At 39.0% G+C, this 25,173-nt stretch overlaps 1 protein-coding gene across 1 annotated transcript in view; it reads left to right on the forward strand.

Moving 5' to 3' along the window:
- Positions 1-24,564, forward strand: part of LOC100976475 (ankyrin repeat domain-containing protein 18B-like) — a 64,849-nt gene extending 40,285 nt beyond the window's left edge. The window contains 9 exon segments of the mRNA XM_055117828.1: positions 4,502-4,614; positions 6,850-6,977; positions 14,746-15,029; positions 15,633-15,844; positions 17,197-17,356; positions 17,358-17,420; positions 19,765-19,810; positions 21,009-21,062; positions 24,062-24,564. Of these exon segments, the coding sequence (XP_054973803.1) occupies positions 4,502-4,614; positions 6,850-6,977; positions 14,746-15,029; positions 15,633-15,844; positions 17,197-17,356; positions 17,358-17,420; positions 19,765-19,810; positions 21,009-21,062; positions 24,062-24,204 (1,203 nt within the window). The 3' untranslated portion in view covers positions 24,205-24,564.
- The last annotated feature ends 609 nt before the right edge of the window (positions 24,565-25,173 follow it).

Consider the following 25,173-nt stretch of genomic DNA (forward strand, 5'->3'; position numbering starts at 1 on the left):
GTGTCTGTTAGTATATTCACAGTGTTGTGTGGTCATCAGCACAATCAATGCTAGAACATTTTCACCACTCTCAAAAGCAACCCCACATCTCTTAGCCATGACTGCAACCCCACTCCATGTCTCTCCACCTACTCCAGTTGTAGGCAACCACCATCCACTTTTGTCTCCATAGATTTGCATGGTCTGCATATTTTATATATATAGAGTCATACAATATGAAGTCTTTCTGACAGGCTCTTTCACTTAGCAGAATGTTTACAGAATTTTATCCATGTTGTAGCACATAACAGTAGTTTATTCCTTCTTAATGTCAAGTAATAGTCTATTTCATGGCTACACCAGTTTTCCATTCATTCATCAGCTGATGGACCTTTAGGTTGTTTCCACTTTTTGGCTATTATGAAAACAGCTGTTGCAAACATTCATTTACAGGTTATTGTATGGACATATGTTTTTAATTCCCTGCTATTGGACTTTATCCTCAGAGTTAACTGGGCAGATGTCAGCACCAGTTTTACCCATGCTGTCCTTCCTGCCTTCTCAGTTCCTGCTCATCTAGCCTCATTCATTCAGACCTGGCAGGCAATTTCCTCTTCATGAAGCTTTCTCTGACTGTTCTCTCACTGACTTTACATCTAAGCACTTGTTTTCCAGTCTGCAGAACAACTTAGCTCTTAGTTTGACATGGCTTTTAATTTTTAATGGAAGATAATTTTGTCAACATAAATTTGCTTAAAGGGAAAATAATATATAACATGCATGTCACCTATCCTTGTATAAATTGAAAATATTTTAGCTTGGCAGCTTTCAGCATAGAACAAAATATACCATACCAATTATTTCTTCTTTGAGACATTAACACAGTAAATCTTTTATTCTAAGTGTATTTTTAGCAATTAAATATGAAATTAAAACCAATTAGTCTAATAGAGGAGAATTGTTCAATCAAATGCTCATGTTTTTCTCAGTATGAAAAAAGAATCTAAATTTGCCTCCCTTCACTATGTAGCCAAACTGTATTTCTGGATGGTTGCCAGTTTGTCAACTGAACAGTTCTGGCTGCAGCTTGTCTGATGAAGGATAGCACAGCTCCTTAATCTGAGCGCTCAGCAGAGTACTCGTGAAGGCAGTGCCACAGCAACAGCTGCTGGGAGGGGATTCAGAAGCCTTGATTTAGCAATAGAGTCCAGGGTTTTCAGTTCCGTGGCTCAGCCTGTCTCTGCTGGTCATGTCCGTTATGTACTACTCAATCCAGGAGGTGCTGTTTACATTGTAGTACATACATGACTGTTGCCCACTGAGTCACACAGAGAGAAAAGTAAGCTATAAATTATATGCTCCCCATTTGCTGCCACTTTCAGTGGTGTGAAGGATGATTCAGTGCAGCTATAGGAGACCACTTCCATTGGAATGCCACCTGTCTAAACATACAATGGTCAAGATATAAAAAACAGTAAAAATTATCACGCTAATAGCAAATATTGTCTGTAGCTCACTATGTACATGTACTCTTCTAAGTGCTTCTAAGCAAATCTTATCTGTAGCTCACCATGCACCACGTACTCTTCTAAGTGCTTCATGTCAGTCCCTGGTTTAATCTTCCCAACATCCCAGTGAAGTAGATGGTATTATTCACTCCATTTCATAGATATAGAACCAGAGACACAGAAAATTAATTTGCTCAAGGTCACACAGCTAGTATCTGATAGATCTGGGATTCAGACCCAGGCCTTCTGGCTTCTGTGTAGAACTGCCTCTCAAACCATTCCATGGAACACCTGGTTGGTGAGGTGGCTCATGCCAGTAATTCTAGCACTTGGGGAAGCTGAGGCAAGAACAGTGCTTGAGCCCAGGAATTTGAGACCAGCCAGAGCAATATAAGTGAGACCCTGACTCTACCAAAAAAAAAAAAAAAAACTAAACAGTTAGCTGAGGGATGGTGGTGCATGCCTGTAATCCTAGCCACATTGGAGGCTGTGGTAGGAGGGTCACTTGAGCTTGGAATATGAAGGCTGCAGTGAGCGGTGATCAAGCCACTGCACTCCAGCCTGGGTAACAGAGCGAGACACTGTCTCATAAATAAAATGTTTTGTATAGATTCCCATAGAATTGAGTTAGACATCAGGCATAGAATTATTAGCCACTTTGATGTCTGCCTTGGGAGTAAAACATATAATAAGGGGAAGCTTTAAACCATCTCAATCAATAGCCTCTAACTTCTCCAGAGGTTCTTATTTCATGAATTCCTAAGCAGGAGACTACCTGGATTAAGACATTTGGTGGACACCATTCTGAGATGAAGAATCTCGATTAGGAGGAAGGGAGATCTCTACTTGACTGGAGCTTCCCAATGACATAGTTGAGTGTCCCCCAAAAGAAACTTTAGAACAAGATGTTTATCATGCCATATCTCTATGGAAAAGGAAATTCTTTAAAAGAAAACAAAGGCAAACAATTGATAATCTGTTTCTTATGGGAAAGTTTTCATTATAAAAGAAAAAAAGGGCTGGGCACCGTGGCTCACATCTGTAATCCCAACACTTTGGGAGGCTGAGGTGGGTGGATTTCCTGAGGTCAGAAGTACAAGAAGAGCCTGGCCAACATGGCGAAACCCTGTCTCTACTAAAAATACAAAAATTAGCTGGTGGTGTGCAACTGTAGCCCCAGCTACTTGGGAGGCTGAGGCAGGAGAATCACTTGAACCCAGGAGGTAGAAGTTGCAGTGAGCCAATGTGGCACCACTGCACTCTAGCCTGGATGACAGACTGTGACTCCATCTCAAAAAAAGAAAAAGAAAAAATGGACAAAGTATACTGGTCCAAAAAAGAAGAAAGAAAGAGAGAGAGAGAGAGAAAGAGAGACAGAGAGAAAGAGAAAGAAAGGAAGAAAAAGAAAGAAGGAAAGGAAAGAAAAAGGAAGGAAGGAAGGACGGACAAAGTATACTGGTGAATATCCTAAGGGTGAGACAGTCCCCTTCAAGATTAGAAAATAACACTGTACTCAAAGTAACATCCATAAGAATCAACATAAAATAGACAAGATTCACTATCTACAAAAGTAATCTGCACCAAGTAGCAATGTATGAGTGTGTGGTTGAGAATATTGTCTATAATATGTGTACTAGAGGGAAGAGGGCTCAGTAAAAAGGTCAGAGCTGGAAATTTATATTAGGGAATCCGGGTTAACGTTTTGAGATTTTAGCAGTTATGAGAGAATTTAAAAAGAGGAGTAGCAGCCGGACATGTTGGCTCACACCTGTAATTCCAGCACTTTGGGAGGCCGAGGAAGGCATATCATGAGGTAAGGAGTTCAATACCAGCCTGGCCAACATCGTGAAACACCATCTGTACTAAAAATACAAACAATTAGCTGGGCAAGGTGGTGGGCACCTGTAATCCCAGCTACTCGGGAGGCTGAGACAGGATAATTGCTTGAACCCAGGAGGTAGAGGTTGCAGTGAGTGGAGATCACACTGTTGCAGAATCAGGAGGACCAGAGAGAGACCTTGGGGTGTATACAGGAGGATGTCTTTATCGAGTGTACTCAGACCCAGCAGACTCAACATCTGATAAACTGGGCCCAGAACAAAGACAGCACTTGACTTTTATACACACTTCAAAAATGGGATGGGCTAGCTTGAGGCAGGCTTACAGTTACAGTGGTGTGAAAGCATGAATACAGAGGCAGAACAATTAATTAAATTGTGACAGGTTCATAACTTAGGATTACACATGACCTTTGCCAAGCAACCCAGATGTCTGTTATCTAGATTTTGCTCTAAGGAGCCTTGCACTGGTTTATCTCAAGTTTCAATATAAAAACACAATAAGTGATGAAAAATAGATCTCTGGATGAGACCCTGTGTCATAGAGTCCAATGGAAGGGGAGAAACAGGATAATAGAAAAGCCACAAAAAGTAGACAAAAGTTATTATTTGTTTATTAGAGAAAAAATAAAATTTGTTTAAAGAGAAATGGTTAAGAGACAGGGAAAAACTGAAACCTACAGGTGAATACTTACAGAGAATGACAGTATTTAGCTCAGCCTGAAGACAGATGAGGATCAAAAATGTAATGGGAACTAGATAAGAGTTTTCTAAAAATCATCTTAGTAAGATGTAATTTAACTTGGAATATCTTAAACTATTAATGACAATGTTTCTAGAGCATGTTTAAAAACTAAAATGTAAATATAAATATAACTACTCTTAATTTATCTTACTAACCCTTAGTATTTTATGTGCAAAAACTCTCATTTTTAACAAACATTTTTGGCAGTTTAAATTTCAGAAAAGATAATGATGAAAGTGTGAATATTTTTTAGCTGTTTTCAGAAAATGACTAGTTTTGAAATCTGTCATTATTGGTATCAGGTTTATAAAATGCAATTTATACAACTGTCTAAATACATATTATTCATCAACTTATGAGAAATAATATTTTTAAGATAGAAGAGGGTCTCTAGATTTTACAAAAACAATTTTAAACACTTTTTTTTCAAGCCTGAAGAAAAACATGAAGAACTCGGAAAACTTTTTGAGTTAATATCATCACTGGACTATAATGTAGATCAAATAAGAAAGAAAAATCATGAATTAGAAGAAGAGGCAACTGGGTATGGTTTTCATATTGTAGAACATTTTAACCATTTAGTAATTGATTTAACTCTAACTTTACTTGACTGAAACCTTGATACAAATTCATTTTATGTCTGCATTTTCATAATTAAATGAATTCTATTTTTAAATGTATTTCAGAAACTCACAACTTTATAGGCATGTGAGCGGGAGTCCATGACCCTTGGACTTTTTTGTTGGAATTATTTTAAAAATCAAATTTCAGTATAAAAACAAAATAAGTGATGAAAAATAGATCTCTGGATGAGACCATGTGTCATAGAGTCTGATGGAAGGGGAGAAACAGGGGGTTGGAGTCAGCTGAGCTGCTGGGGCGAGGTTGGGATGAAAAAATTTATATTAAAAATATGTGAAAAAAGAACACAGTCTGAAATTTTTTTGAATGCCAAAACATTACACTTATTTTTATTTATTTATTTATTTATTTATTTATTTATTTATTTATCTTTTGAGACACAGTCTGGCTCTGTCACCCAGGCTGGAGAGCAATGACATGATCTCGGCTCACTGCAACCTCCGCCTCCTGGGTTCAAGTGATTCACTTGCCTCAGACTCCTGAGTAGCTGTGATTACAGGGGTGCACCACCCCGCCTGGCTAATTTTTGTATTTTTAGTAGAGATGGGGTTTCACTATGTTGGTCAGGCTGGTCTCGAACTCCTGACCTCATGATCCACCCTCCTTGGCCTCCCAAAGTTGGCATAAGCCACTGCACTTAGCAACATATTCTTTAATGGTTTTGAAAACAATAATGACAATGCTTTGACATGTAATGTCAAGTGCACTCTTCATTATCTAGTTTGAACTTTTATTTCTGAAGACATGTTTGCTGTATTTGGTCATCTTTTCTTCCTTTTGTAATATTCTCTGCTGCATTCAAATTTTTTAAAGACCTATTTGTGTCCTTCTTTAACATCAAAATTTATCTTCATATATAGCTTGTATTTTGTTTCTGCTTCTTTGTTTTTCTTTTAGATATAAAACATATCATGGAAATTTACTCATTTTATGTGGGTACCTCCATTGTATACATGAAGTATACATCTTATTAAACTTCTGTTTTACAGAAATAAATTTTATATATAAAAAAAGTATAACCTAAAGAAAAAGAATAAAATGAGCATTCATGTTTTGATCACAGATTTTTTTTTTTAAAAATGGAATGTGTCTTTGAAGCCCTGAACGCAGCTACTTTTCTATGTATTTACTGAGCACTTAAGTTGGTTTTCTGATTCTAATCAACATTTTTCTGTCATTGCCTTTCTCTACATGGTTTTGTATCTTTCATTTTATTGACATTATGTCAGTAAAGATCTCTAGATCTCTTCTTCAAAGTCTTTAAATCATCACATATCTCTCTCCACCTTTCCATTTTTCTAAAACTGCCTGTTTTCTTTTTCTCCTCAATTCAGACATTAAAGATGTTTACTTCTCTTTTTCTACATTGAATAATGTCCTTGTGCTTTTTGTGTGTACTTTTTTTTCTTCTTATAGACTGTGGTCAACGGATATCAAAATGTATTTTTGTGTCTTTCTCAAACATATATGTGTTTTACTTTTTTTTAATCTTGGTTACTCATCTCTTGGTTATGTCTTATATTTACTAATATGTTATTTTATCTTAGCATACCAAAATGGATATGAATAGTTTATTTATAAAAAACTGTATGGTTAGGCCAGGTGTGGTGGCTCATGCCTGTAATCCCAGCAATTTGGGAGGCCAAGGCAGGTAGATGATTTGAGGTCAGGAGTTCAAAACCAGCCTGACCAACATGGTGAACCCCATCTCCACTAAAAATACAAAATTAGCCAGGCATGGTGGTCCATGCCTGTAATCCCAGCTACTTGGGAGGCTGAGACAGGAGAATCACTTGAACCCAGGAAGCAGAAGTTGCAGCGAGCTGTGATCACACCATCACACTTCAGCCTGAGCAACAAGAGTGAAATTCCATCTCAAAAAAAAAAAAAAAAACAAAAACTGTATGGCTATAATATCACTTTACCTGCCATACATGCCATAAAATTGTTCTTCATATTATTTATCTAAGACTATAATTTCATATAGAATGCTTTCAAACTATGTTCAGTTGAAACTGAGAGGATCATAGTTTATAGATTTGTTTCTTTGATATGCCATAACGTAATATCTGTTTAAACAATTATTAAATATTTACTCTTAAAAATACTTGACTTACTAGTTCTTACATTTCTGCAGATGTAAGAAATGCCTAGAAACGACAATAAATATGTTAAATGTATTTGGAAATGAAGACTTCAGTTGCCATGGAGACTTAAATACAGATCAACTGAAAATGGATATTCTGTTTAAGAAGCTAAAACAGAAGGTAATTTTAAAAAATTATTATTTTATCTTAAGGTCTAGATTACATGTGCGAGAGGTGCAGGTTTGTTACATAGGTAAATGTGTGCCATGATGGTTTGCTGCACATATCAATCCATCACCTAGGTATTAAGCCCCATAGGCATTAGCTATTAATTTTGATGCTCTCCCTCCTGACCCCAACAAGCCCCAGTGTTTGTTGTTCCCCTCCTCAAGTCCTTGTGTTCTCATCATTCACCTCCCACTTATAAGTGAGAAGATGCAGTGTTTGGTTTTTTGTTCCTGCATTAGTTTGCTGAGGATAACAGCTTCGAGTTCATCCATGTCCCTGCAAAAAGCATGATCTCATTCATTTGTATGGCTCCATAGTATTCCATGATGTATATACACCACATTTTTTTGTCCTGTCTATCATTGATGGACATCTGGGTTGATTCCATGTCTTTGCTATTGTGAATAATGCTGCAATGAACATACAAATACATTTATCTTTATAATACAATAATTCATATTTAAACATAAGGTAATTTTAAATCAGTTTGGGGATTAAAATTATGTAATTTGGAGAAATATTAATGATGGATAAACCCAAATTCGGCCAAAATACATTTAAGGAGGTTGATTCTGAGCCAGTGTGGTGACTGTGGCCCTGGATTACCCAATCTCAAGAGCTCTGGAGAATGTTTCATGAGACAGTCACATTACAGTTTGGTTTTGTACATTTCCAGCAGACAGAGTTGTAGGGAAAATCATAAATCAATATGAGGAAGGCATACATTGGCTCAGCCTAAAAGTGGGACATCAAAAAGAGGGGCTAACAAGTCATAGGTGGGTATTAAGAATTCTTTAGGTGACAATTGATAAAGAAAATCTGTTGTCTAAAACTGGAAATAGGTATAAAGGACGGCCTTAATTAAGATAAGGTCATTATGGAGGTTAAGGTTCTTATTATGTAGATGAAGCCTCCTAGCTGGCAGCCCTCAGAGAAAATAGACGGTAAATATATCTTTTCAGACTTTAAATGCATCAGGATCTTAGTTAATCTTCCCTAGATCTGGGAAGACCTAGAAGGGGAGAGATTGGGCTGCATTAATGAAGACTTCTTACAGATGCAAATTCCCCCACAAAAGACAGCTTTGTACGGCCATTTGAATCTCTTGGCCCTGCAACAGCCATTTCAAAATATGTCAAAAACTATATATTTGGGGGTAAAATACTTTGATTTTTTTCAGCTCCTTCTCTCTGTGATGCTGTGCCAGAATCAGGTTAGAAAGTAAGCCACATTATAAGAGTTAATAAAACCCATCTGATGAGATTTGATTGAAGGGTGTGATTCCCAGACCCTTTAGATAGAAATTGGGGCAAAAGAATACAAGGTCTTGCTCCTCAATATAAATCTCTCAGTGCTTTAAGAAGTGAAAGATTATTCATTTAATTTTACAGACTTGATACTAATAAAAAGGATACTTTAAAATATATATATGTATATATTTTTCTATACAAAAGACATGCTGTTGATTCTCTTATGTTTTGAACCCTGGCCAGTGATCTGAAACCAAGCAGCCCATGTCTCCAGATCACTAGTACCAAATAAATTTCAGGGTGTAACAGGTTTATTGAGAAATAATTAACACACCATGCAATTCACTCCTTTAAAATATACAAGTCTTTGAATTTTAGTATTTTCAGAGAGTTATGTAATCATCATTACAATCAATTTTAGAATATTTTCATCACCCTAAAAACAAACCCCACATCATTTAGCTATCTTCACTAGTTTTCCCTTCCTCCCTCAGCCCTAGGGAACCACTCACCTTCTTTGTATAGATTTGCCTATAAGTCTCTGAAATAAAAAGCAAGTGGTCTACTGTGACTGGCTTATTTCACTTAACATAATTTTTCATGCTGCATCTGTGCTGTAGCAGGTATTGATGCAGGGCTTTTGCTCCTTAGTTCAGCTAAATCTGGGTTCTTCTCTCATGACCAGGAAAAATTAGCCATGTGGACACATTGAAGGGTGAAAAGGACAGAATTTATTAAGTGAAAGGGAAGCTCTCGGCAAAGAGAGGGGTCCTGCAAACAGATTTCCACCTCACAACTGAATACCAGGACCAGCCCACATTAGCTGAAGAGGCCAGGCTCCTCCTCTGCATAAGGCGTGAATTCTTGGTGGCTCCACCCCAACTCCCCAGTGCATGTGGGCCTCCAGTCTGCTGCTGGCATGTCCAGGCAAGCCCCTGTGCAGGTTCTCTTATCTACACCAGATGTTTTATCTGGTGTCGACACTTGTGTGCCTGGAGATTCTCCGGGGACCCTTCCATATCTGCCTAGGCATTTTGCTGTCTCCTGCTTCTATCAGTATCAGTACTTAATTTCTTCTTATTGTTGAGTAATATTCCATTGTATGGATGCATCAAACATTTTATGTAACCATTCATGAGGTGATGGACCTTTGGGTTCTTTCCAGTTTTTGATTCTTATTAATAATGCTGCTATAGGCCAGGTGTGGTGGCTCACACCTGTAATCCCAGCACTTTGGGAGGCCAAGGCAGGTGGATCACGAGGTCAGGAGTTCAAGAGCATCCTGGCCAACATGGTGAAACCCTGTCTCTACTAAAAATACAAAAACTAGCTGAGCATGGTGGTGCATGCCTGTAATCCCAGCTACTCAGGAGACTGAGGCAGTAGAATTGCCTGAACCTGGACCCAGGAGGCAGAGGTTGCTGTAAGCTGAGATCACGCCACTGCACTCCAGTCTGGGCTACAGAACAAGACTCCATCTCAAAATAATAATAATAATAATACTGCTGTAAACATTTATGTATGAGTTTTTGTGCTTGCATATGTTTTTATTTTTCTGGAGTATATACTTATGACTGGAATTACTGGGTCATATGGTAACTTCATGCTTAACCTTTCGAGGAGCTGCCAGTTTATTTTCCAAAGTGGCTGCACCACTTTACATCCCCAGCAGCATTGGATAAGGGCTTTAATCTCTTTACATTTTTCCTAACACTTATTTTCTTTTTTTATTGAACAAAGATTTCATCCTGTGGTGTGAAGTGATACCACAAGGTGGTTTTGATTTACATTTTCCTAATGACTAATTACATTAAGCATCTATTAATGTGCTTATTATCCATCTTTATATCTTCACAAAGATTTATACCAATGTTTTCTTCTGAGACTTTTATAGTTTTAGCTGTTACATTTAACTGTTTTATTTTGAGTTAATTTTTAAATATGATATTAGGTGAGAGTCCAACTTTATAATTTTTTTTGCACGTGGATACCCAGTTGTTCCAATATCATTTATTGAAAAGTCTATGCTTTTCCTATTCTGTTTTTTTGTTAACCTTGTATAAAATCAATTGACTGTAAATGTGCAGGTTTATTTTTAGATTATCAATTCTTAGTTTATTCTTAGTTTATGTCTATTCTTATACCAGGACCAAATCAAATTTAATGAGAAAATTTTTTCAATCATGTTGCCTATTACCAGTTATCTTATGTCATAATAAAAATTAAATGTAGTAGAATATCTTTAACTTCACCTTTTGTATCTCAAAGGAGTCTGTGGCCAGCTTATAACTTACTTACTCTAAGACATGATGGGAAGTCAGCCTTACAAGACACACTATTTCTTTTTTTCTCCATTCAAACCCTTAGTCTCTTATCCAGTGCCTCCCTCTATAGTTTCATTTTCAGTAAATTTTGGTCACAGAATCTGCTGACATAGTCTACTATTTGGTGCCTTATGTTTTACTAACTCATTATAATTCATAGAATCATCCATAGATGTTTACCATCCAAGAAGGAGAAGTTTAAGTCTGAGCTGCCAGCTTTCCTCAGTGGAAATCAAGTGAAGTCATCATCTTTCAGTTTGCAGATCCTCTTTCCACCTGGTAACTGGTTCTCTTGGGTAGCACTGTGGCTAATCCTTTTCTTGGTGCAGATCTTGCATTCTCAGAAACCACAGTTTCTGTATTGACCTCCTTTTACTGAAACAGAGATGCACAGCTCTGCTTTCTAGCTCAGTAGAGGATTCTTGGAATAAAAAGTTTAACTCATTCCAAGAAAAAGTTTTAGGAGTGCAGCACTTAAAAATCAGGTAATATTCAGGCAATTTATCAGAGACAAATAGTAGATTAGTATTTTGAATTTCAAAATTTCAGAGCCAAGTTGTGTGCTATAGAGAAGCATTGTGGTATAATATAGAGATGGGATGGTCTTAACGTCTCCATACAAACAAATGTGAAGTAAGGTAAAGGAGAAATTGCATTTGATGTCTTAACACTCAAAGTATGCTATGTTTATTTTACTTCTGTGAAGAGTAAAAGTCATTCCATAATTTTCTCCTTATTTCCTCATTGAGAAAAAGGAAAATGAAAATCGAATACTAGATTGATTAATAAATACTCAAAGCTTCTTCTTTTAGAATTTTCATTAATTGAAATCAGGTAAATGTCTGATTTTGGTTATGTAACCAAGCATTTCCAGTTGTTTTTCAAATCATACGTCTTCTTGCTTCACAGTCTTATTTCCTAACTTGTGGGGAAATTGTAAGGAGACACCCTTGCCTTGTTATCAGAGTTCATAATTGAAGGGGGTTTTAGGAAAAGTTCCTCCTCAGCAGCTTACATCTCTCTCCTGGTTATCTGCTGCTTCTCAATAATGTTTCTCATCAATAAATTAATCTCAACATTTATTAGATCCTATTTTAAAGGAGACTCTTTTCTGCTACATAAGTTATGTTTCCTGTTGTCTCTTTTTTAAACTTATTTTTCTAACAATTACCCAGAGTTTTGTGGCTTAAAAGAAAAACATTTATATTGTTCATGAACCTGTGGTTTGGAAAAAGATTGGCCAGGACAGCTTGCCTCTGCTCCCCTAAGCTTCCCTAGGAAGTTGGAGAAATTGAATCATCTGAAGCTTTGCTCACCCATGTGTTTGATGGTTGATGCTGGCCATTGGCTGGAACCTTGGCTGGGGCAGGCAGCATGAACACTGACACTGGCACTCCCAGGCTGTCTTTGTGGACTGATCTCTCTCACAATCTGGGGGCTGAGTTTGAAGGGAAAGCAGTCTGAGATGAGATAGGGAAGCCACATGGTATCCCTTGTACTGCATTCTATTCATTTGGAGAAGGCCATCAGTAAGGATGACCCATATTCTATTCTTTTAATGGGATGAATATAGATTCTCTTTTGTTTTAATTGATATGTATATACATAATTATGGGCTATAGAGTGACATTTTTATACATTTATATGGTGCGTAATGATCAAGCTAACTAGCATGTTTACTACTACTTACTACTTCAACCATTTTTCATTTCTTTGAATTGTGAATATTCAAAATCTTCTAGCTTTTTAAAAATATTGAATAAATCATAGTTAACCATATTCACCCTACAATGCCACAGAACATCAGAACTCATTCCTCTTATCTAACTGTAATTCTGTATCCATTAACCAGACTCCCTTCCTCTACTTCTATGAGCTTTTTTGTTGTTAAGAGACAGGGTCTTGCTAATGTAGTCTGGGCTCTGGGCAACTGTAGTCATCCAGACTAGAGGGTGATTTGATCATAGCTCACTGCAGCCTCAAACTCTTGGGCCCATGTGATCCTCTGACCTCACCCCTCCTGAGCAGCTAGGATTATGGGAGTGCACCATTGCACCTGTTTGATTTTTTACTTTGTAGAGATGTCTCTCTATGTTGCTCAGGCTGCTCTGGAACTCTTGGCTTCAAGTGATTCTCCTGCCTCGGTCTTTCAAAGTGCTAGGAAATTACAGGCATCAGCCATGTTGCCCAGCCCTCAATTTTTCTTTAGCTCCCACACATGAGTGTGAATGTACAGTATTTATCTTTCTGTGTCTGCACTTAACGTAATATCCTCCAGACTGATCCATGTGGCTACAAGTAAGAGGATTTCATTTTTTTATATGGTGAGTATTCCATTGTGTATGTGTACCACAATTTTTTTGTCCATTCATTTGTTGATGGACATGTAGGTTGATTTTATACATTAGCTGTTGTGAATAGTGCTACAATAAACATATGAGGACAAGTATCATTGTGATCTATTGTTTTCTTTTCTATCGCCTGAATACCCAGTAGTGGGGTTGCTCCCTCAGCAGTTCCATTGTTCATTTTTTGAGAAAACCTCATGTTGTTTTCTATAGTAGCTGCGCTAATTTACCTTCCCACCAACAGCATGTAAGAGTTCACTGTTCTCTGAAACCTCACCAGCACTTTTTTTTGTGTTTTCTATGATAGCCATTTATTGAAATGGAGCAAGATTATATCACATTGTAGGTTTGATTTGTATTTCCCTGATGATTAGTGATACTGAACATTTTAAAATGTATTTATTGGCCATTTGTATTTCTTTTTTTCTCTTAAAAAAAAGAGAAATATCTAATCAGATCTTTTGCCTAGTTTTGAACTCAGATTATTTTTGTTTACTGTCAGGGTATTTGAGTTCCTTGTGTATTTTTGATATTTGTCTTTTATTAGATGAATAGCTTGAAAATATTTTCTTCCATTCTACAGGTTTTCTCTTCACTCAGTTGTAGTACCATTTGTCTATCATTTGTTTTTTGCCTATGCTTCTGATGTCTTACCTATACAAATCTTTGTGCAGACTAATGTCCTGAAGCATTTTCCCTATGTTTACTTGTAATAGTTTGATAATTTTGGGCCTTACATTTCAGTCTTCAATCAATTCTGAGTTTATTTTGCTATATGGTGTTAGATAGGAAGCTAGTATCATTTCTCATATGGATAGTTTCCCAGTGTCATTCATTTGAAGAAGGTGTCCTTTCCCCAATGTATGTTCTTGGCACCTTATTCCAAAATAAGTTGGCTGTAAATATGTGGATTTATTTCTGGGTGCTGTATTCTATGGCCTTTACCCCAAGAATCATTACTTCTTAAAATGCAATTCAAATTAGCATGAAACCTGTGCAGTTTGGGGAAAGGCTTATGGTATCAGAATTCTTATTTACAGGATTCATTATTTTGTGTTTTTTTGAGATATGGTCTTTGTCTATCATCCAGGCAGAAGTGCTGTGATGTGGTCATAATTCACTGCAGCCCTGAACTCTGGGTACAAGCCATCCTTTTGCCTCAGTCTCGCAACTAGCTGGGTCTACAGGCCTGAGCCACCATGCCTGGCTAATTAAAAAAAAATTTTTTTTTTGTAGAGATGGGGGTCTCACTATGTTGCTCTGGCTGATCTCAAATTCCTGGCCTCCGGTGATCTTTCTGCCACAGCCTCCTAAAGTGCTGGGATTATAAGCATGAGCTACCATGCCTAGTGTAGAGTATTATATTATTTTCAAAGTTTTATTCTGAGAGCCATTTATTGACTTTGGCCTAAATAACTCAATATGATATCTCTGAAAGTTTTTTTGACAAATTTTGGGGAATGATGATGAGGGAAGAGGGTTAGACACTTTTTACTAAGAGATAACTTAGTGCCATTTAAGGAGGAACAAAAATGAATTATTAGAAAAATAAAAGTAAAAGCAAGTGCAAAAGTTCCGTGGCAAAGATGATGATAGTAAAGCATATTTTTGTGACTCATGGTAGCTTTAACTTTGTTCTTAAAATTCTGAGTAATTTAAGGGTTCACATTTGAAGAATCTACTGCATTATAGATAACATTTTAATGCAAGTCAATGCATTTCAAAATTTGCTATTGGTTTTGTATTAGATTATTCTCAGCCTAATTCATTATCAAGCTCTATTATTTTATTAATGCAATTTGATGATCTTATGGCCGAGAAGGAAGCTGAATCTTCAAAATGTGTCAATTTGGCCAAAGACAATGAAGTTCTTCATCAGGAGTTATTATCTATGAGAAAAGTACAAGAGAAATGTGAAAAACTTGAGAAGGATAAAAAGATGTTGGAAAAAGAAGTATTAAATCTTAAGACACATATGGAAAAAGATATGGTAGAACTTGGTAAAGTACAAGAATATAAATCGGAGCTGGATGAAAGAGCAATGCAGGCAATAGAAAAATTAGAAGAAATCCATTTACAGGTTAGGTTTTAAAATCAGGTAAGTTTATCTGTAATGGGCTTTCATTTATTTCACTGCAAACTATATTTTGGATATGTATATATTGTGTTTCCTCTGCCTCTCTTATGGCAATTTCCTTTGTAGAGTTCTAGAAAAAAAAGTGATGTTTTTTCCTTTTAAATATTTAAATTTCCATTATTATTATAACAAAATCAGTCTTTCAAAGTAATGATTCTCACTATAGAGTAAAAGGGGGGATTTGATGATTAAGATGAGTTGGCATAAGAGAAAACTGTGATTTAGAAATTATATGATACTTTTGAATTGGTCTTAAGCTACGTTGTTCATTGTTCACTTTTTAAAATTATAAGTGGATTCTATTACTTTTTATAGGACCAGATTACATTAATACTAACATAATTATGATTTCAAATTTTTATAAATCAGACTTAATTCTGAATTCAGTTATTAGTTTTGTTGATATTGCTGATAAATATTTTAAGCTTCAGCCTCTTTTTAACATATTCAAAATTGCTCTTTGAATCACTGATTCAAAATGAAAGGCAACAAACATATGGTAATTAACTTATAATTGTTTTAAAAGTGTATTTTCATTCATTTTAGGAACAAGCAGAATTTGAAAAACAATTAGAGCAGTTAAACAAGGATAATACGGCTTCACTAAAAAAGAAGGAACTCAAAGTTAAAGATGTGGAATGTAAATTCTCCAAAATGAAAACTGCTTATGAAGAGGTTACAACTGAATTGGAAGAATATAAGGAAGCCTTTGCAGTAGCATTGAAAGCTAACAATTCCATCTCAGAAAAAATAATGAAGTAAGTCAAAACATATACTCATAGAAAATGAATTAAGCTCATTAATTTGTTTTGAAAGCATAATTTTTAGTGAGATGGCTTCAGGGGATCAGTAGGAAGTGAATGCTAATTTGATAATGTAATTTTGGAAAATAATGTTAGTAAATAATCCTACCTTTAAAATGTTCATCAAGGATAGTTTCTGTCTCTCTTCTCCTTTTTTGTTTTTATGTGGCTTTTTTCCCCTGAAAAGTCTCATGTAGTTAACCTGACCTGTTAGTTTTTTTCGCTAAGTATTTTTGAAGCTTTATGATTAACAAAGTGATCTTGTTATAAAATTACTTGTCAGAATTTCCCTAAATGGAAATATTAACGAGTTTAATTTATTTTTTGGTAGATCACAACCTAAACCCAAAGTGTCAAGTGATACTGCTACTCTGGGCACATCCTGGCACTCAGGCAGGGACTGTTTTTGATTGTGATCTTTAGGTGTTATCACTAGAGGGTGCCTCAAGAAAGACTATTTGCATAACATTTTCAAGGTGTTACATAAAGGCATCCTTGTGAAATAGGGAATAATTATCACAGGAATGAAAAGAAGTGTAATCCACAAGGTGGTTCAAAAATAACACTTTGTTCAGCCTGAAGGGGTGTGTGGAAGGCAGAAAGAACAACCCCACCTCCAGTGCCTTGGTCACAGTGTTGAGGGCTAATTGCCTTCAGAGATGTTTTAGTTCTTTTTGATCACCAACCAGTCTAGTTCTACCCCAGGAGTTGTTGCTCTGAGTTATTCCTCAGTGCCAAATACTTAAGTGTTCTTAGATAATGGGTGAAATGTACAAGGGTGAAACATGAAACTAGTTTACTAAACACAAGTATTTCTAGATTATTTTTGTTCATTTTAGTTTTCTTAATCTACATTATTTAAGGAGTACAACATGATGTTTTGATATAATTATTTATAATGAAGTGGTTCTTATAGTCAAGCAAATTAACACAATCATTTTCCCACATAGTTACCCTTTAAATACAAATATTTCTAAAGGAATCTTTAGAATCTTACAAGTAGAGCTATTTTAGAAGGCAGCTAGGTTACCTACTGAGCCATACATCACTGATAGCCATTTCTCTTCCCTGTCCACTTTGAACTGCTTGTTCAGTAGAAATCACCTTAGAAACACATACACTTATTTAGAATGATTTTAAAATTATAATTACTTACAAGAGGTATGCTCTCACACATATTAATGTGAAAACACTGTTTAGTGGGTAATTTGGTTTACTCTAAGGGCAACTTTTCAAAAAATGCAAGTCACTAAGAATCATTCAAGGAAAAATGAAATACTAAGCATTTGTCTTTGCTCTCTTTACAGATCGGATAAGAAAATAGCAGTGATCAGCACCAAGCTCCTTATGGAGAAAGAACGGATGAAATATTTTCTCAGCACTCTTCCTATGAGGCCAGACCCAGAGTTACCTTGTGTTGAAAATCTTAATAGTATAGGACTCAACAGAAAATATATTCCCAAAATGCCCCCTAAGAATTCCTACTTCAAACCCACAGACTTCAAATAACTGCAAGAACTCCTTGACTGAGGTTAGTTATGTGACCGTTTCTCTTTTGGGTTTCATTTCTCTAATATAATTCTTGTTTTTAATTTGGTGAAATACTGAGTTGTTCTGTTGACTTATGCATGCTAAGTAAAGATTATAATTGGCTTTGTTAACACAGAAAGGAAATGGGAACTTTACATTTTTTAACTCCCCAGAGCTCTCATTTTCAAGAGGCACCCATTGGCTAACTTTATTCAATAAATGTGGCTAAACTGACATACTTAAAATTTCTTTAAAAGCTGCATTTAAGTTAGGTTTTAGAAATTGCATGTTATTGCCTAATAACTGATGGTATACTTGGAGATGCTTTGTCTTACTCTACTTGATTGTAGTTTGTGGGTCATATCATTTTTTTTTTTTTTTTGAGATGGAGTCTCGCTCTGTTGCCTAGGCTGGAGTGCAGTGGTGTGAACTTAGCTCATTGCAACCTCCGCCTCCCAGATTCAAGTGATTCTCCTGCCTCAACCTCCCAAGTAGCTGGGGCTACAGGTGCCCGCCACCACACCTGGCCAATTTTTGTATTTTTAGTAGAGATGGGATTTCACTGCATTGGCCAGGCTGGTCTTGAACTCCTGACCTTGTGATCCACCCACGTCAGCCTCCCAAAGTGCTGGGATTACAGGGGTGAACCTCTGTGCCCAGCCCATACCACTTCTAAAGTTTCTTTGCACCATCTTAACTCTGTCCACCTATAATCACAAGTGAATGACTGGCAACCAAACACTTAACCACATATAGATATTTATTATTTAATAGAACCCAAAATAAGTGCATTTTATGAATTAAATAAAACATTGAAAGGTTCATTTCCATTTTTCTGTTAAAAGCTTTGTGCTTGGCCAGGTGCAGTGGCTCACGCCTGTAATCCCAGCAGTTTGGGAGGCAGAGGCAGGTGGATCACCTGAGGTCAGCAGTTTGAGACCAGACTGGCCAACATGATGAAACCCCATCTCTACTAAAACTACAAAAATTAGCCAGGCATGGTGACAGGCACGTGTAATCCCACATGCAGCAACCCCATTACTATACTAGGGGTATACCTAAAGGAAAATAAACCATTGTAACAAAAAGATGCATGCACATGTATGTTCATTGCAGCACTATTCACAATAGCAAAGACATGGAGTCAATCCAGGTGCACCCAAGGTAGATTGAAAATCCAAGGTAGATTGGAAAATTCCATATATACCATGGAGTACTATGCAGCCATGAAAAGAACAAAATCATGTCCTTTGCAGCAACATGGACACAACTGGAATCCACTATCCTAAGCAAACTAACGCAGAAACAGAAACCAAATATCTCATTTTCACTCATATGTGGGAGCTACACATTAGGTGCACATTGACATAAACATGGGAACAATAGACACAGGGAAATAAGAATGGGGAGGCACAGAGTGGGCCAGGGTTGAGAAACTACTTCTTGGGTCCTATGCTCACTACCTGTGTGATGGGTTCAATTTTACTCCAAACCTCAGCATTCCTCAATATACTTTTGGAAGAAACTTACACAGGTACCACTTTAATTTAGAATACAAACTAGAAAAAAAAAAAGAAAACTTTACTATGCAAATTTTTTTAATAAGTAAAGAATATAAATTTCTTTTTAAGAAAAAATTTATTGAAGTAAAAAAATGGATTAAACTTTTATAAAGAACAGTTTTGCTAAGAATTTCAAAGCAATGCATTCATTGCAAAATATGACTTTAATTGTTTAACCTTTTTTTTTTTCTTTTTTTTTGAGATGGAGTTTTGCTCTCTCACTAGGCTGGAGTGCAGTGGCACGATCTCGGCTCACTGCAACCTCCACCTCCTGGGTTCAAGCCATTTTCCTGCCTCAGCCTCCCAAGTAGCTGGGACTAGAGGCACACACCACCATGCCCAGCTAATTTTTGTATTTTTAGTAGAGATAGGGTTTCATCATGTTGGCCAGGATGGTCTCGATCTCTTGACCTCATGATCTGCCCACCTTTGCCTCCCAAAGTGCTGGGATTACAGGCATGAGCTGTCATGCCCGTCCATTGTTTAACCTTTGTACTAATAAAACACCACCTTTCTAAAATTATTTATATCTAATAGACCAATATTATCTATTTTTGTCAGATTACTCTAAACAGCATTACACAGAAACATCCTCTATTATCTCAACGTAAAATAAGTAGAAATTTTACTTTACTTATGTGATTATTTTTCTATTTAAGCAAACTTCATGTTATGTCTAGTCACTAAAAATACTAAAGGCCACATTTTGTAAGTGATATATTAATCTCATGATAATGTCTCTTGTTTAACTTAAACATTATCATGTTTTTTTACTTATTTTAGATGGAGCCGGACTGTGTAGAACAAATAATTACAGAAACAAAGAAAAGTATGTTGCCAAAATGTATTAATTAAATTTAGGTTTATTTTAGTAATAAAGTGTAAATAGCAAATGGCATTCCTTTTCATTGTTGGGTTAGTAGATACTACGGTATCTTTTTCTTACACATATCTAATGAAAGATGTGAAACCAAAAACTTTCACAGTGAAGAGCATACTTATGCACCATTAATTCATAGCTTAAAAAATTCCCAAGAAGTGTATCCATCTCTTTTTACTGTTCCATAGCTTAAAAAATTCCCAAGAAGTGTATCCATCTCTTTTTTACTGGCTCTACAATTTCTTCACTTTTGCCATCCTCATGGAACTGTCAGCTGGCACACTGAAACGATTCTCCAAAAACAAAGGCATCATCAGGTTCTCAGGATTTTGGTAGAGATTGAAGGCAAACAGGCCTCAGATTCATTTAGAAATACTTAGCTGAGCAATAACCCTTCATAAGCAGTCACTTGACAGGTGACATTTTAAATCTCCTGTCATTTACTGTGTCATTGGCTTACATCTGTTCTCAGGAAAAGTTCCAAAAATTTCACCATGAAATAAAAACACCCATGTCAATGTAATTCTCGTCAGGTTACTCAGCCTTGTCTCTTGCCACTTACTGCACTCTGCCCTTTGCTCTAGCACCAAAGTGGACAGAGTAGAACTCCACAGGGCTCTTTGTTACCTCAGGCTCTTTGCTTTCGCCTCTTCCCTCTATCTGGCAAGATTTTCCTTGTCCTTCAGGCATCAACTTATCCATCCCCTCCACCAGAAAGCCCATGATATTGACACAAAAGTGGGATAGATGTCCCTTCTGTGTGTTCCAGTAGTGCCCTGCTGTATACCTGACATGGTATTTATGACTCTATATGGACATTACCTGCCTGTCTTTTAGGTTATAGCATATGACTATTGGGAGGTGGACCATGCCATCTTCATCTTGTAATTCCAGTGCTCGTTCTAGTACCTTAGCATGTGGCTGTTGAGTACATGAATGAAGAATGAAAAAGTTGTGATATTTAACCACAATTAGAATTAACGCCATGTGTAAATTATTTAATAGTAATTTTGTATTGTAATTGTACGTACATATTTCTCATTCTTACTAACTCTGATAACGTTCTCAACTCTTTAGATTTTAAACTTACACTTCGTTAACTGAAATGTTTTAGGTAAAGAACATAATTCTTTCTTTTTCTTTCCAGCTTTTGCTGTGTTGAACACTTGCTCCCATCTCCTTTCTTCTCTAGAATCCACTGGTAAGCCACATCTAATGAAGAGAATATTTAACCATAAAATCTTAAGGAAAAGCATGAATTAAAAGATCATAAAACTTTATTACTGGGCTATTTACATGAAATTTTAATGGTTTATCATAAAATATAAAACATCACAATCTTTACTAAAGTAGAATATTTTCATATCATGTATGATGAATATTTATATGTTATTTTAAATGATGTTTTTTAGCCTCCTTAAGTTTTAAGTGGATCTTGCAAATGAACACCATTATTATTGAGTTTGACCTACTCAAATTGCCTGAATGCCAGCTGTTTAAACAGCCAAACAACCAAGTCATCATTGATACTTTAGTAAAGGTCATCGAAGGCTTCTTTGCATTTTACAGTTTTTATTACTATATATAGTAGGAGACTTAAAGAGTATCTGCCAGGTTCGTCCATACTAATGTTACAATTTTCTTTTTGTAGTTCAACAGTATTTTTTGTGGAGATACTTTGAGGCTCTGTAAATATCTGGTTACTCCTCAAAACACACTAGATTTAGCATTTCATGGATGACTTGTGTTTGAACAAGTGTTACTGTGATGGTTGCCAGATGATTATTTTTCTTATTCTCTTCTTTGTTCTACATGGTGAAATAAAACCAATAAATAAAGGTGAAGGCAAAGCTCATGATTCTGGTGCTCCAATTCCCTGAGATTAGGCCAGTGGTAGACATTTCAAGCTGACTTTGTCTTTTTGATTTGTCCCCGTTACTCTGTCAGCACTTTTTTAATTTCTGGCACAAGGAGACAGTGAGGTGGCCTGGCACTGCCTAGACATGTCATGTAGCCTTTTCCTGAGTGTCAGAGTGGGAGGAAGGGAGGGACATTTGGCAGACGAGACACCCTGTGCTGCTGGGTCTCCCAGGGCCCTTCCCGCAGAGCCCTGATCTGGAGACACAGCACAGAGGCTGCAGGGAAACTAATCCAGAACCCTTGAGGCTGAGCCAGGGTTTTGGCTAATCTTGTGTTTTCTCTGCCCTAGCCCTAGAATGAGTAATTTTTCTTATAAGCAGAGTTGGAGCCACTGAGGAAGCACAGGAGAGCCCTCCCCAGCACGCGCTCACTAGTCCCCAACAGAAGAACCGCTGCCCCATCCACTGAGGTACCAAGAAACTAGCAAAGGGCCTTCTAGCTGTCTGGGGACAGTCCTCATGTGGTCCCTGGCTCAGCCTCAAGGGTTCTGGATTAGTTTCCCTGCAGCCTCTGTGCTGTGTCTCCAGATCAGGGCTCTGCGGGAAGGGCCCTGGGAGACCCAGCAGCACAGGGTGTCTCGTCTGCCAAATGTCCCTCCCTTCCTCCCACTCTGACACTCAGGAAAAGGCTACATGGCATGTCTAGGCAGTGCCAGGCCACCTCACTGTCTCCTTTGAGATGGGCCCAGAGGGCCTTGGGGGTTGAGTGTGAAGCTGGGTACCTGGAGCCTGAGGCTGACTGTCCCTCCCTGTGTCTTGGAGGAGAGGCCTTACAGCCCAAGAAAACCCCCAGGGCCTGACCTCTGGGCACACATGCAGGAAGGAAGGGTCTGTGGGCTGATGGGGGCATTGTAATGAGACTTTGAACACAGCTGCTCAAGGGCCTCATCAGCGGACCATGGTCAGAGATGACCTAGCCATCAGGACCTGGTCAGTTGGGACCTGATCAGCAGGGACCTGGTTAGCGGTGGCCTCCTCAGTGAAGATCTCATGAGTGGGTACCTTGTGACCTAGTCATTGGAAGCCTAGTCAGTGGGGACCTGGTCAGTGGTGGCCGCCTTAGTGGGGCCTGATCGGTTGGAACATAAACAATAAAAAACTGGTCAGTGGGATCTATTCAGTATATTAGGGGTCTGGTCAGTGTGGGGCCTTAGACACTTGCAGCCTGGTCATTGAGGGTCTGGTCAGAGGGGGCTCGGTCAGCTGGGGATTGATCCATGGAGAATTGTTCAGTGGAGGTGAGGTGAGTGGCAACCTGGTAAATTGTGGTCTTGTCAGTGGAAACTCAGTCAGTGGGGACCAGGTCAGTGAGAAATTGGTCAGTGGGGTCTGGTCCATGAGGCCTACTAATGGGGGCCTGGTTAGGGAGACATGGTCAGTGGGGAGTTGATCAGTGGGACCTGGTCAATGGAGAAGTGCTCATTAGGGGCCTCATTGGGGGCACCTGGTCAGTAGGAACCTGGCCAGTTAGCCAATGTGTGACCTCAGGCACGGGGTTTGTCTGTGGAGCCTCCTTGCCTCCATCTGTAGGGAAGCTGAGTCAGGGCACCCTGGAGAGTTGCTGGAAAGAGAATGTGAGAAGATGTGTTGAATTCAGCACTGCTTGGCAGACCTCCAACTTTACACACGACCTGGGTTCCACCTAGAGAGGGTGCCAGCCCTCTCTGCTCTGCTCAGCGCCCCTCCTCTGTCTGCATCCCCAGGACCACCCTCGGTGGGGAGGGCAGAGATTGGGGAGCACCTATGGAGGCTCTAATCCTGGCCCTGGGCCCTAGTGGTGTTAGTGATGAGGACCTGGGTGCTCCTGTAAGTGGAGCAGCTAGGCCTGGCCAGAGAAGCAAGACAAACAAACACACCCATATGCACATACACACACACATACACAAACACAACGCATGCTCACATGTCAGTTCAGGGGATAGAGGACACTGACTCTTGGCCCTCTTGACCCAAGCAGGCTCCCGTTGTGGTGGGTTGTGTCACCCCACGATGTCACTCTTTCTGAGTCCCCATCGCCTCTGTGTTGTGGAGCACTTAGAGACACACAGCAGTCTCTGTGAGTGGCTCTGCGTTAAGGATTGTTTTCTAGGTGAAAGGCACATCTCAACACAGCTGACTGATCAGACTCAGGTGAGTGGGACCTGCTCTCTTCTCTTCCTCCTGGCTTGGGAACAGTTGCTATCAGATGGTTGGTTTTGGCCTCTGCAGCTACTGAGGGTAATCCCTGAGCACTCACCGGGTGCCTTTTCTGTGCTGACAGTCATCTCATTCATCCTTGCAGCAATTCCATTCTGCATCTCCTCTGGACACTCCCAGGACCACCAGGACAACCCCATCATGGCCCTGTCACCAGGCCCAGTCTGGCTCCATGATAACCAAGACGCAGGTCCAGAGACAACCGCCCTGCACGGTGCCTGCATCTGACCCCCTTGGTGGGTAGTGACCAGCACAACATGGAAGAAGCCAGGGCAGCAGGCAGCCAGCTGCCCTGCAGCCCCAGATGGCACCTGGGCCTTGGGAAGTCATTCTTAAAGCGGAAGCTGGAAACTTTGATGTCCCCGGAGGAAAAGGTGAACGTGGCATCCGAACAACCCTGGCAGCCAGCAGCATCTTCTCATCCAACCTGTGAGAAAGAGACCCCCTGCTGGGGAACAAAGATCCATACTTAAAGGGTCCTGGCCCAGTCAGGCCTCATCCTGGGCCCTGGGAGGGGAGGGGCACTATGGGCCCCCCAGCCGCAGTCAGGATTACCACCCAGGGGACTCAGCCTTCTGTGGCCCTGGCCAGAGTTAGAATTTGGCCCAACACAGGACAAGCTCACTCAGCAGCGTGTCAGTACCCAGGACCTGTGCATGCCAGGCAAGGCCAAGCTGGCTCAAAGAGCAACCAGCCACCTCTGCAAGGGTGTGCCTGGAGCAGATGGATCAGCCACCAACCTCACCCACTCAAGGAAGCAGGGGTGGCCAGGTTCCCACAGCCTGAGGGGCTGCCACCTGACGGCTGATGGAGTGGAGGCCTGAGGAAAAGCAGATGGCACTGGGGCCCTACCTCCAGGGCAGAATAACTGATTTACCCTGACTGGCAGTGAGTGAGGTTGGTGGCTGGTCCACCTGCACCTGGCACACCCTTGCAGAGGTGGCTGTTTGCTCTTTGAGCCAGCTTGGCCTTGCCTGGCATGCACAGGCCTCAGTGCAACAACTGTGCTGCAAATGGAGCCACATAGAGGAAATGAGCAGCAGGCTCAGGAGCAGGGTGTGCACTGCCTTTGGGGCTCCAGTCCATGCATCAGGGCTCCTACAGCACTGTGGGCTTCTTGGGTGCCAAGAGGCAGACCACAGGCCATCTTCAGAAGGACTCTATTTTCAAGTGCAGAAAGGGCCCAATCTGGTGGAT

The sequence above is a fragment of the Pan paniscus genome, chromosome 11 (assembly GCF_029289425.2).
Source record: "Pan paniscus chromosome 11, NHGRI_mPanPan1-v2.0_pri, whole genome shotgun sequence".
Classification (NCBI taxonomy): Eukaryota; Metazoa; Chordata; class Mammalia; order Primates; family Hominidae; genus Pan; species Pan paniscus.